The 14,142-nt window shown below is 36.8% G+C and overlaps 1 protein-coding gene across 4 annotated transcripts in view; it reads left to right on the forward strand.

The window, feature by feature from the left end:
* kar (monocarboxylate transporter 10-like protein kar) overlaps window positions 1–11,418 on the forward strand; it is a 65,336-nt gene extending 53,918 nt beyond the window's left edge. For 2 of the 4 annotated variants that reach the window (XM_073991860.1, XM_073991870.1), the window contains exons 3-5: window positions 4,419–5,579; window positions 5,642–5,782; window positions 10,887–11,418. In XM_073991860.1, the coding sequence (XP_073847961.1) occupies window positions 4,419–5,579; window positions 5,642–5,782; window positions 10,887–10,930 (1,346 nt within the window). In that variant the 3' untranslated portion in view covers window positions 10,931–11,418. Of the gene's footprint in view, window positions 1–4,418; window positions 5,580–5,641 lie in introns of all 4 variants that reach the window. The other 2 variants (XM_073991849.1, XM_073991838.1) reach the window with 1 other exon arrangement.
* Window positions 11,419–14,142: the final 2,724 nt, after the last annotated feature.

The following is a 14,142-nucleotide window of genomic DNA, read 5'->3' on the forward strand; positions in this document are numbered from 1 at the left end:
GTTTATTTTGTGGATTTTAACTACATTTTCTGACTGAATTTAATAAGTCACGAACATTTTTCACCAAATATGTCATGGTGGAGGGTATAAAAAGTTCGGCCCGGCGGACCTTAATGTTTTTTTACTTGTTTTTTTTTTATCAGCAATCTAATAAAAAAATAGGAAACATTTTGAACAGAGGGCTTGGATACGATTTTCGCGATTTAATATTTAAAATCAATTTTTAACAATGATGATTGTAATATAATAATAATAATTCCACAAAAATTCCAGAAGGGACAAGGGAGACTTCTCTCGTATCAATGAGTGCACCCCTATTCATATTAGCTCAATGACGGCGTGTCCTAAGACACCACTTGTGGAGAAATTTTACATAGCTGAAATACTCAGAAAATATCGCCAACGTTTCTGAGGGGTATTTTTCCACCGTTAAAATCTTCGATTTTCTTGACTTTTTTATTAAACTACGTTGTTAGTTGTTAGTTTTTTATGTTAGTTTTATTTATGGCAGTGCCGAGGTAAATAAAGTCATTTACCACCTCAAATTTGTAGTTCTGAACATCAACAGTTGGTCGGAGTCTACTGGACATATTGCGTGTTGATACCATAAACTTTGTCTTATCGCCGTTGACTGCCAGACCCACTTTGGAAGACTTTTTTTAAATTATTGCCAAGGTGCCTGTTACGGCTCGTGTTGACCTACCTATTATGTCTATGTCATCTGCGTAGGCCAGTAACATTATATCTTTATTGTAAATTGTGCTGTTTATCTCTATCCGTATATACATTCGCTTCTCGTATGACCTTTTCCAGCAGAATGTTAAAAAGGTCACAAGATAGACTGTCACCTTGTCTGAAACCTCGTTTTGTTTCAAAAGGTTCGGAGAGTTTTTTTCCTATTTTAACAACTGATCTTGTGTTAGCCAATGTCATCCTGCATAATCGTATAAGTTTTGCAAGGGATACAAAACTCAGACATGGCTGGAAACACCTTTGATCGAATTGGGCTGTCGAAGGCGGCCTTATAGTCGATGAACAGGTGGTATGTGTCGATCTGTATTTCGTGGGTCTTCTCCAGTATTTGGAGCAGTGTGAAGATTTGGTAAATTGTCGATTTGACAGGTCTAAAACCGCATTGGTAAGACCCGATTTTTCATTGACCATGGGTTTTAGACGTTCAAAACAAAAACAACATTGTTCCACAACATCCCATACGGGACAAGGGAGACTTCTCTCATATCAATAAGTGCACCCCGATTCATATTTAGCTCAATGACATGGGACCTACTGTTTATCGCTGAGTCCGAACGGCGTGTCATAAGACACCACTTGTGGAGAAGTTTTTCAAGGCTGAAATACTCAGGAAATGTCGCCAACATTACTGAGGGGTATTTTGCCACCGTTGAAAAAATGTTTGATGTTGCCTGGCCGGGGAATCGAACCACTGACCTTCTGCGTGCAAGGCGGGCGTGCATACCATTGCATCACGGTGGCACCCAACGTTTTAGACGTTCACAGCACTTTTTATGCGATTGGTAGCACACTTATGCCTTTGTAGATTGTACACACAATCTTGTCTCCTTTCTTGTGTACGGGACATAGGAGGCTGAGGTTCCAATCGTTGGGTATGTTTTCTTCCTGCCAAATTTCGGTAATTAATTGATGCATCCCAGCAAAAATCCTCATTACAAACCTCCTTTCCCACCCATTATTTTAACAAGGACATGTCGCGCGATTTATCTGGTTATTTTGTAACCACTGAACAAAGTAGATGGTAACCACTGAAATAAGTAGATACTGAGTAGATTCTGACTACTTATTTCAGTGGTTACAAAATAACCAGATATTTCGCGCGACATGTCCTTGTTAAAATAATGGGTGGGAAAGGAGGTTTGTAATGAGGATTTTTACTGGGATACTCCTTATCAGCATTTCGCCACCGGTCTTGAACAGTTCGGCGGGCCGCCCATCAGCTTCTGCTGCTTTATTGTTTTTCAGAGGATTAATTTCTGTCATGACCTCGCTTTGGCTAGGTGGTAGACATTCAACGTCGTTGTTTGCGATTAGTTCTGGTGTATCTTCATCGCCGCCCATATTCGATACTAAGAGCTTCATGAAATGCTCCTTCCAGATCCTCAGTACGCTATCTGTATCAGTTACCAGATTCCCTTCAATGGTCCGAATCGATGTTCGCTCCTCGAAACACACTGGACGAGTGTCTTCCGTCTATCACAGCATGATCAATCTGGTTTCTTGTTTTCCCATCTGGGCATATATATCCACGTGGCCTTGTGTATGTCGAGGTGTTGGAACCTGGTACTGCTCACTACCATGTTTTTTGCCGCTGCAAAATCGATCAGTCTCATTCCGTTGTCGGATGTTACCTCATGAAGGCTGAATTTACCAACCGTGGGGCCAAATATATTTTCCCTCCCAATTTTAGCATTAAAATCTCCTAGAACAATCTCAATCAATGTCATGGTCAGGGCAGCGGTCATATGCTCTTTCTAGGCGCTCATAGAATATATCCTTGGTCTGTTCATCTTTCTCTTCGGTCGGGGTATAGGCACAAATGAGACTGATGTTAAAAAACTTTGCCTTTGTACGGATTGTAGCAATACTCTCACCAACCAGAGTAAAGCTGGAGACAAGATTAGTAAGCCTCCGATTTACTATAAATCCAACACCTAGCTCATGTTTCGTTTCATGGCAGCTCTAATACAGTGCGTAATCGTTTGTGATTTTTACGTCTGCCCGGTTCCATTGCACTTCCTGTAAGGCGATAACATCAGCTTTGCACTTACCAAGTACATCCGCCATTGCGCAAACTGCACCTGCCCAGAGAGTCCTGACATTCCAGGTACAGATTCGAAGATCATAGTCCTTAAAACGTTTGCGGGGGTCGTCAAATTTACAGGGGTTTGTTTTTCTTCGTTTTCTTTGTTTTTTTTTTCATAGTAGGCGTTGTTTTGACGGGGTGAGTTACTAGCCCAACGCCCAACCCAAGTTTTTTACCGTTCTTATGGGTGAACGCGCGGCACATGTTAGCTCAATACCTTTAACGGATGTTAAAGGCAGATCCCCAGGTGACACCACGGGGAGGTCAGTGTCCACTTGAGATGAAAGAGGGACCAAGATAAATCCTGGGCTTTGCCATGTTAAAGCCGGTCAAGACCGTTGCTTGGTATCGTTCATCCCCTACGTCACCCAGGAAAAGTTAATATTGAATTTATACTGACTTACTACTGACATTGTCAACATTACTATTGACAAAGTGTAGACAACTCATGTAATTTCTTATAGACATTTTGTATGAACGTTTCATTCGAAGGTCACTAGTGACATTGTCAGTACCCAGCAAAAATCTTCATTACAAACCTCCTTTCCCACCCATTATTTTAACAAGGGCGTGTCGCGCGAAATATCTGGTTATTTTGTAACCACTGAAATAAGTAGTCAGAATCTACTCAGTATCTACTTATTTCAGTGGTTACCATCTACCTATTTCAGTGGTTACAAAATAACCAGATATTTCGCGCGACATGTCCTTGTTAAAATAATGGGTGGGAAAGGAGGTTTGTAATGAGGATTTTTGCTGGGTAGTTGCTGAGGTACCATGTGTTGAATTTGGAGCTAGTAAGTCAGTATAGACATTGGAGGAAGTGAGTCAATAGTTCATGAAAGGTCATATGTAAACATTGGTACTAGAGTTTCACTATTAGACTTTTTGGTATATTTGGAAGTTTTTGGTAGATTTGAAAGCTAAATGCATAATAACGCATGTAGAAATTAAGTGGATTTCGTTAATCTAAAAGTTCTATAAGATAATGAATTTAGTTTTGTTTAAACTGTACATTTTATTAAAGAAAGTAAATTTAAAGACTGTTGACAAAATGTTACAAGGTCACCATAATAGTAGACAAAGTGGGACATGTCTAGACTTGACCCCAGGCTTTCTACTGCGTTGCTTTCATGTAAATTACAAACTATATCTTTCAAAGTCGACACCATTTTCACCAGTAATTCGAAGAATTTTAGTGGCAATTGGATTATTTCATTTGGAATTCGATACTTTTCACTTAAAATTTGAGACTTTCATTTGAAATTGGAATTTTTTCAACTGTAATTTGAAATATTTTAGTTATAATTTGAACTATTCCATTTGTATGTCGAATTATTTTATTTGCAATTCGTAATTTGAATTTTCATTTGAATTCTTAAATCATTCGAATTAGAACTGGAATTACTCGAATAACATTTGCAAATTGTGTATTAAATCGTCTTTACTATAATATGCTAAGCTTTAGGCATAATCAATTGACACCTTTTTAGTTGTTTATTTAAATATGAAGTTTTTTATATTAAAATTATTCAAAGACATTTTTAATGACTCTCTTTATTTCTTTTTCTCATTCTAGCACTCGTTGGCTCACTTACAATTGGCACAACATTTTTGCTCTCGCCGGTGGCCGGATGTCTTACGGATAAAATCGGTTTACGTCTAACCACCCTAATTGGAGGAATTTTATCTTCCGGTGGTTTGCTACTATCATCTTTCTTTACCTACAGTACTGGGGCGTTGTACATTACTTACGGTATTATGTTCGGTTTAGGTGCGGCATTGGCCTATACCCCCACTTTGGCGATTTTGGGTCACTATTTTAAACGATACCTGGGAAAAGTTAGTGGCTTCGTGACGGCGGGATCTAGTGTTTTCACAGTCATATTACCACCCGGCATGGATTACCTTATTAAATCTTACGATCTGGAGACAACACTGAGAATAATGAGTGTAATTTGCACATTTGTAATAATGTGTTCGTTTGTCTACAAACCGCTACATCCTCCGCCAGAGCCGCCGAAAAAGAAACCCGGTCGTTCCAAAGCCAGTATGGTGATGCGTTCCATTATCAATGTGGAAATATGGAAGCGTAAAAAGTATGTCATTTGGGCACTGTGTATTCCGATGGCCCTCTTCGGTTATTTCGTACCATATGTGCATATGATGAAATTCGTGCAAATGACTTATCCGAATAATGATCAAAATCTTCCGGTGATGTCTATTGGCATTACCTCCGGCCTAGGTCGTTTGATATTCGGAGCCATAGCTGATCTGCCTGGTGTCAATAGAATATACTTGCAGCAACTGTCCTTGAGTTGCATTGGTGTGGTAACAATTCTACTGCCTCTTACTAGTTCCTATGTTTTGCTTATTGTATTTAGCTTGATCATGGGTCTCTTCGATGGTTGCTTTATTTCGCTGCTTGGTCCCATCGCCTACGAGATCTGTGGGCCTTCGGGAGCAACTCAAGCAATTGGTTTCTTGTTAGGTTTAAGTTCATTACCGTTGACCATTGGACCTCCAGTAGCTGGTATAATCTTTGACAAGATGGGTTCATATACAATACCATTGATATTGGCTGGAATACCACCGATTATTGGATCGGCAATACTATTTTTAATACGATTTGTTAAAGATGATCCAACGGTGGAAAAACCAAATGGAGTTATTGTGACATCAAATGGAACAGATTCAAGTGGAGGAGGCGATAATGACGAAGACGTGGAGAAAAATTTAGGTAAATAATTTTTAACCATTATTTAATTTTTCGTTAATCATGTTGACGTTCTTTATCTACAGCATCCAAACAAATTCAGCCATTAATGAACGGACATACCAAAGCGACAGCCATAAGCGGCAATGGATCTATAGAATCTCGGCCGGAATCCGAAACACAAATTCCTGCTGCCGCCAATGGAAAAGCTCGCTTGGCCGATTCAGGTATAACCTTAATGTTTTCTACTGCCTTCAAATGCATTTTTCCTAATGCTTGCGCTTCTGCTAAATGTGATAGTCATAGTAGTTGTAGTAATAATTGTAGTAATAGTTGTAGTAGTGACCGATCTACATCACATGCTAATCATAGTCCACTTAGCCCTAATGCTTGTACTAACAAACCGATAGACATACACACTGCTTTGGTGACGAACGAATCTAAGTCGTCTACGATATATCAAATAAACGAATCTTCTGGTGCTTCAGTTTGCTCCCTGCCGGGAGCGGAAAATGTAAGCCTTGTTCAGCAACGTCAGTATAAATATTCCATTTATTAATACATTAAATTAAGAATTATTTTACTAACATTACGAAAATGGCAAGAATATTCCGTTGGTCCCTAAAAACATTTATAGACGGACGAAACAACAAAATTGTATAAAAAGTATTAATATAGTACTTGATTTAACTAACACTACATGCATATGTATATACATTACACACACCATATCGAAATCAGTATTTATCCACCCAAACCGTTTGTAACCAAAAAAGATAATCGGAAAAAAGTCATGTCCAAGAGTAAAGTCTTCTTTACTTAAGGAAAAAATCTTAATACTTTGAATGATGAAGGTTCGGTACAAAAGCGGTTCGCATTATAACTTAAGTCATTTCTGGTAAAAGGTTAAAAGGCAAAGGGCAACATATGTAGTTCGAATTCTTTTACCCGAAATGAGTCAAACTTGTATGCTATGCTTCTTATGAACAGATGTCTTTCTTTTCTTATGGCCCAAATAAATCACAGTGTTGTTTAAATATTTTATTAAAACAAATTTTATTTACATGGCAGAATAACTGAAGGTAATTTCATTCGAAAAATCAATGCTTGAATGAATATTCTTGTGCTAAAAATTAGCCACAGGTTTTCTCATTTAATAAAAAAAGTTTGATGATACCAATGGTAAATTTATGAACAATTTTAAACATATCGCATCTGTTCAAAAAGGGGTATAAGCTCAAAATTTTGAAAATTTTTACTTTTTTTTTAAAAAAGCTCCATCCAAAGTAAAAATCTCCCATTATTGTGTTTACCCTTTCGCGCAGAAATACAGTTATGCGGCTTTCATGTCTCCAGAGCAACTACATATCGCTCATTTACTCAAAGAGTACCATAACACAAAAAATGTGTTTTTTGGGTTAAAAATTTCTAGTTTTTCTACCACTTCTACTTTTTCTTGAGTAAAATTTTCATGTTTATATCTCTAAAACCCAACGAGTTACAGCTTTTTTCTACGAGTTTGATCTTGCACATTGTAATTTGTTGAACAGATGCGATATGTTTGCATGTTTGTAAAAGTAATAAATGTTAAGGTTAGGTTCAAGTAGCCTATCGCAATTGCTTCGCGTGTAGATCTTAGGTACATTGTATTCATTCTCAAAGTATATTAGATGCTCATTGTTGTCATAGCATATTATATACATATTTGTAAGTTCGTTTTTCTGTTCAATTTGGTTCTGAGTCTACTTCCATATATGGATTGAAACCACAAAGCCACTGGAGTTATTTGAGTAGATTTAGCAGGGCAGTTGAAAAGGGGCAGTGTGTCATCTTTGTTCAATAGGAATTTCGACGGCTTCACCTTCCCGAGAGTAGATGAGCCAAAACAACTCCGGTTTGACGTGGCAGCTGACGCTGTTAGCTCCTCAGAGATGTATATGGTACCTCCAACTGCATCTGTGTATAGCAATTAAACCTGCTTGTAACGTTTAACCTTTTTTCTAGATCATGAAGATCCTCCCTCTGGGTGGGGCGGTCCTATCCACAATATGGTGATTAACATGCAATTTTGTTGCTGTACTGGAAGATTCACTGTCTATTCATGTAGATGATCCACCACTGATGATTAGGCACCCTGTGGCAATTCTTAGGGCAGCATTCTGACAGGTTTAAATATTTTTCCATCGCGTTGTGCATAACTTACCACATATGAAGTTAACAAGGTTTCTTTGTCTGCGCCCAAGTAATGCCGGCTAGGGACTTGAGGACCTCGTTCCTACATCTTAACATGTTCCAGATAGCTGTGGTATGTGTGAACATGCTGCCGTAGAATTAGTGGCGGTTATTTGCATATTCCTCGCGTGGAAAAAGGTGGTAAGATCAGTCAAATAGGTGTCCTCATTTTCACAAAGACATCCGTATACCTTATGATCTTAATGCCGTCTGGAGGGCGTGGAATACAGGTGAGGTAGAGGCTAAACAGTGCCAGAATATCACCTCACCTTAGGGGCTTGGACTTCGCACATAAAATGAATTTCCAAACTTTTCCGGGGGGTAGTCTGCTCAATGTTCTCAAACAGAGTGGGTGATTGACAGTATCAACGGTTTTTGATACGTCGAGCGCCACCAACACTGTCCTATCGCATTACCCGCTCTGGTTGAGACCACGGCGAATATATGGGGAGATGGCGTGCAGTGCAGTTGTCGTGCTGTGCTGCTTACGTAACCCATGTTGATGACCAGCATCTGGATAGCCATTTCTGTCGCTGGGGAGGAGTAAAGCCTAAAGAGTCTTTACTATGGACGACAAAAGCGAAATAGGTCTAAATAATTCATCTTTGTTGGCATCCTTGAATGGCTTCAGTAGTAGGTCCACTCCGCCTATTTTCCAGACTTCGGGCACGATGTGGGTGGCTGAGATACTCAAGACCCGTCTCATTCAGCTGTTTCAGCATTACCAAGCAGATCCCATCAGGACACAAAGCTTTGGGTGATTTAGCATTTCTTATGGCATTCGCACCAACATCCATTGAAAGCGGTGACAACTAAACTCTCTGAGGATGATCTGAAAAATCGGATCTTGCACGACTTCCTTTGCATTGTTTCAAATGCTAATGAAAAGATCGGATCTTTCACGAATTTCTTTGAACCAATGCAAAAGATGCCATGAAATCACGTCATCGCATGGAACCCCTTCCTTCAAATTTTGCTGGGTACATGTGCAGTTTCGTATACCCATCCGAAAGCCATTTTTTTTTCAAAATATGTAAGATTTTCATGAGATGCAAAATCACTTTCCTATTTTTCCCATTATTTGCTCTCATATTTCCTCTCTTGTTTGGTAAATGCTCTCAACTTTGTTCTCTTTATCTTTTGAATGGTCTCATCGTCACACCATCGCATTGACACTGTATAAACAAGCCACAACACAATAACCTGACTGAAACACAGCTAAACGTGGTTTTCCTCCCCACCATCACATTGAGACTATATCAACAAACCACAGCAACACACAACCTGACTGCAGCAAAATTTGTCTCTGGTTTGGTTGATTAGTGGTGTGTGGTGGTTGTAAGTCGATAAAAACAAAACAACTCGCCAAATTTGTTTTTTTTTCAAACTCTCAGAAGAAACCAGTATTTTTCTGCTTTATGAAAGGCGTTCATGAAATGCAGAAATTTGAACCTTGGCAAGACTTTATGAACACCATTCCTAAAATGCAATATTTTTTCTGTGTAAATGTAACGAAACAATTAAAAAAAGTATCAGTCGGCTATGTTTGCACAAAATATTACGAAGACCAAATTGTGGACCGAATCGACAGATCCGTTCGAGAGTTATCTTGCGCTCCTACCATTACACCCGGTGTCACAGGGTTTTTTTTTTGCAACTTTGAGGCTATTTTCTCAGGAAGTATGGCCTTGCCCTTGATGAAACTTGTACCGTCGTTTAGGGGACAGTGTATACAAGTTGCTACAATAAAAATCAAAGCGATTCAAGAACTGGTCCTAAACTAAACTTCTTCGAAATTTTGTGTGGGAGGTAACCGAACTAGTAGACCGATTGAGTCCATATTGGAACCTCATTTTTTTTTCTTTTTCACGGTCTACAGTTAACTCTAGAGCCTTCTTTATAGTTCAGATTTCTGCTTAAATAAGTCACAGCTATTATTTAGTTTATGCGATTGCAGAATGCTTGCGTAAACTGAGCAGACAAGTTGCACGACTGTAGCCTCGATTATGTATTTCAACTAAATTTCCGCCGACAACTAAAGTACCGGCCGATTTTCAGTATTTGCAAGTTTCAGCTACGTCATCCAACCGAAATACCTGAAATATGGATTCAATATAATTTATGGTGGATGGTATAAAAATCAGCCCGGCCGAACTAAACGCCGCATCTACATGTGTTTTTATTACGACAGAAAATAGTTTTTAAATAAGCTATTTTTATTGAAATTGAATCGTAATATTTTAACTTAAGTAAAGCATTTTTGTTTATAGCCCTTATGTACATATTCATAAGTTTTTCCTGAATTCAATTGCTTGTGGACGTCGGTATTTGATGTACCTATTTATAATTATTACGTTTGGAATTTGTAAATGTGTCAAGATCTTTTATCAGCCCCGAATAAAAACAAATTGATTGTATGTGACTTTTACACATCCCACCTTTTCAACCAAAGGAGTAGTAACTCAAAATTTTTAAATTTTCACTTTTTATTAAAATGCGATATATAATGTTCAACTCCACCCACAGTAAAAAGCTCCTATTATTTTGTGTACTCTTTCGTCAAAAATTACCGTTATGCCACTCTTCATGTCTTCAGAGTTACTAGTAATGTATCAACAGTTTTTTGTCTCTACTGAAAAATAACAAATTTTGAATTACTCCCCTTTTGTTGAAAAGGTGCGATGTATGATAACGCATCGTTTCTTCTGATTCCGACTTCTTTTTCTGGATACAGAAAATAAGAAACGTTCGGCGCTTAAGAGATATTTGTCACTTTACTGATCAGATTTTGCTATTTGGGTATTTGACTCCATTATTTTCGTTTGAATTTTAGATATTTATCGTTTAAACAAATACTCACTTTATGTATTTAAAAATGTTTATACATTTTAAAACTCCGGTAAAACGTATCCATGTTCCAAATGCTTCAATTAATCCATAGCTTGTACTATAAATTGTAATAGCGAATTTGCCTAATTCTGTGTATGTATGTAAATAAATGTTTTTCTTCAATTCTTTGATTCAGCTGCTTGCCAAATGCTTGCCATAGACTAATTGTTATTGTTGTTATATTTTTCAATGTGATTTTATTCTTTTCAGAATCTCTGACGGATGCACAGCCCTCGTACAAAGAAAACGTTTAGCAAAAAACAATTAACAGATTCATTGTTGACTAATTAGCCTAAGTTTTTTTTTTATAAAAAAGAAAAAATTAAAAACAAATTTATTAACACATGTAGAAGAATTAATTCTTTTTCACACTTTATATCGACTTTAATTTTTTCCTACATTGATTATTTCGCCTTTTCTCTTGCCTATTACTGAGGTATAGCGAGCAGACGTACCATTATGACTTGCCCAAATGTAATTTAATTTTGACTTCACTGCCATTGGACACTCCTTCCCCTGAAATACCAAAGTGTGATCCGAAAAACAGCTAATGCCATATTAAGAATGGAAGATAGACACAAAATCCATAGTGTATTGTACATAGCTAACACATAATACATATGTAATTACAAAATTGGCAGTTAAAATAAACGTTACACAATTATATGCATATGTATGTAGGCAATATTTTTTTAGCTTTTAAGAGATGTACAATAAAAACAACATATTTTATATAACGAAATTAATGGTGATATTATTTTCTATTGGAACAAGGGAAATGGCTTATTTAAAGAAACAAATTCTTAACAACGTAAGTAAACAGATTTGGCGTTTTCATTTAATTTCATTCAATGTTTTGCAATTTCCATGAATAGAAAATAGAGTTATAGGAAATAGATTTACAATAAGTTAATAATTACAAATTACAAATATTATATTAAGTGCAATCAATATTATTAAAAGAAACATACTAATAATTCGGAAATAATCAATTCGAAATGATGATTTTAGATTACACAAGGTATATGTATACATTAGGGTTATGACTTTTTTACAACTTCGTATCCCTGTATCATTATTTCACAATATTATTTATAAAGTGATTCGATAAAAAATCCAGCACAAAATGATTTAAAAAATGTTTTGGGCAATTTTTGAAGTCACTGTAAGCAGATAAATAACTGAAAACATGATTTGAAACCACACGATTTGATTAAAATAACATAACCTTTGGGTTCTAACTAATTTTATCATTATATCATTTTACATATAGAGGGTGATTATGAATATCAACTCCCCGTGAGTTTTGCTTTTCTGACGTTTCAACTTAAAGAAGAAAGTGAGAAATCTCGCGGGGAGTTAATATTCATAATTTGGCTGATACAGTATAGTCTCGGTATTCCGGACACTCGTTAATCCGAACGACGTGGTAATCCGGACATTAAATTGTCCGGATTATCGAATTTTTTCTGCACGATAATCCAGACATTTCTATTTTTGTACACTTAGAGTAATTATACCCTACAACACAATGTGGAAAGGGTATTATATGTTTGGTTTTCCGAAAATTCATGTAACCACCGAATTGTAATATGGCATTCTCTACTTCCCGAGGCTAAAAAAATTCTAGTAAAAAAGTTTGGATTTTCAATTAACTAACATAAATTCGCATTTTGCATTTATCGACCGAATTGCGTATAAATAGTTCTTACCAATCTTTGCCTTCGTCTGTCACAAAAACAACATCCTAATATGCCTTATGATTGGACTTAACCACCCGTGAAACATAGCATAATGTTTGCATGTGTGGGACTTTGGTAGACTCTTAGGTCATAACAGATCATCTCGAAAAAGAATTAATTAAAAATATCACTATAAATGACCATCGCCTTAATAAGGCAAAAAGAAAATAATTTCAGCATGAGTCAGGCTGGGAATCGAACCTGGGTCTCCGACAACCAAGTGACAAGGTAGCCGGCGTCTTAGCGTTGTAAGCCAACATCAACTTGTCAAAACTGTCGTAGACAATAATTGATGATCACATTTTCTGATATAGAAGAACAAATACAAACAGAGCTCCGAAATATTCGCTCAATATTCTACTCACGCGAGTTCGAGCGGGAGTACTCGCCCGAGTGGACAAAATAAATCGAGTTACTCTATTTTTACTCGTCGCTCGCGAAGCATAGTTTTTTCGAGTACGAGTACTTGAAGAGTACGAGTTTTGCAAGAAAAAACGAATGGGAGTGAAAATGCTCGAAATAGAGTACGAGTTTACTCGAAGAGTAAAACCGAGTAAAATCGAGTGAAAAAAATTGGATGTGTGGGACTTGGGTAGACTTCTAATTTTTCAATGTCGTCAATGTATTGGTCCCATTTGAACACCGAATTGATTGCAATTTGGAATTTTGTGTTTCAAGAGGTAAGAAAACATTTTGACCAACGATTGGGTATAATCCTCATATACTCGTAGAGGTACCACCCGATTTCAGGCATTATAAAGTTTTTAGGCCCTATGCAACTATGTGAAAAGGGTATTATAAGTTTGTTTTGGCAAAAATGCATGTAACACCGGGTCGGAGACCCCCAATGTGGTATACCAATATTCATATCTCGATGAGATGAAGCGATTCCGTCCGTCCGTCCATTAAAAATTGTAATCAAATCCCAGGTCGCAATTACTAAAAACATAATTTTTATCCAATTTTGTAGCGGTTCTGTAGGTCGCAATAATAGTCCGATCGCCTCGAAATTTTGAATAAGGTAAGAGTATATAACAAAGAAGAGATGGGATGCAAATTGAGATGATAAGATAAGATAATATTTAGGGGGATAAATGGACCACAACTTTTGTGTGAAAATTGTAAAAATTTTAATATACAGCTTAAATATCACCGTCCGACAATTTTCAAAAAATTTTGTTACACTTGAACCGGACTATATACGTTGCAAATTATAGGCAAAATGGAGTATAATGGTATTTTTAATATTTCGTTTTCTCATCGTTTTGACCTTTTAGAGGTCAAACAAATTTCAAAGGTCAACATTTTTCAAAAAAAATTTAAATACTTATACTCGTCGTACGATGCTGGTATTGGTGTCATATTAAAGAGGAGAGTATAGGCTTTATATAATAATTATAAATTATTGTATTCCAGGAGAAAAAGGACATCAAAAATATCCTTGAAAAATTAAGTCAAAATTGAGCATTCTGGCAGGCGCATATCTTCCAAACCGCGAAGAATTTTAATTTGTTCATGGAGGCAAAGTTGTAGCTCTTGTTATAAAGAATATAAATTCTGAACACATGAAATTCACCAAACCTCATCTTCATCATTTCTCGATGTCGCTACCGTTTTTTTTTGAAGTATTAATTTTGGTGAAAAAATGGCAATCAATTTTAACCAACCAATTTTAATAAAATCTTACAAGAACCGTGGATGTAAATCGGATACAGCTAAATTTT

This window comes from Musca autumnalis, unplaced genomic scaffold, assembly GCF_047663935.1.
Source record: "Musca autumnalis isolate F117 unplaced genomic scaffold, ASM4766393v1 scaffold_1, whole genome shotgun sequence".
Classification (NCBI taxonomy): domain Eukaryota; kingdom Metazoa; phylum Arthropoda; class Insecta; order Diptera; family Muscidae; genus Musca; species Musca autumnalis.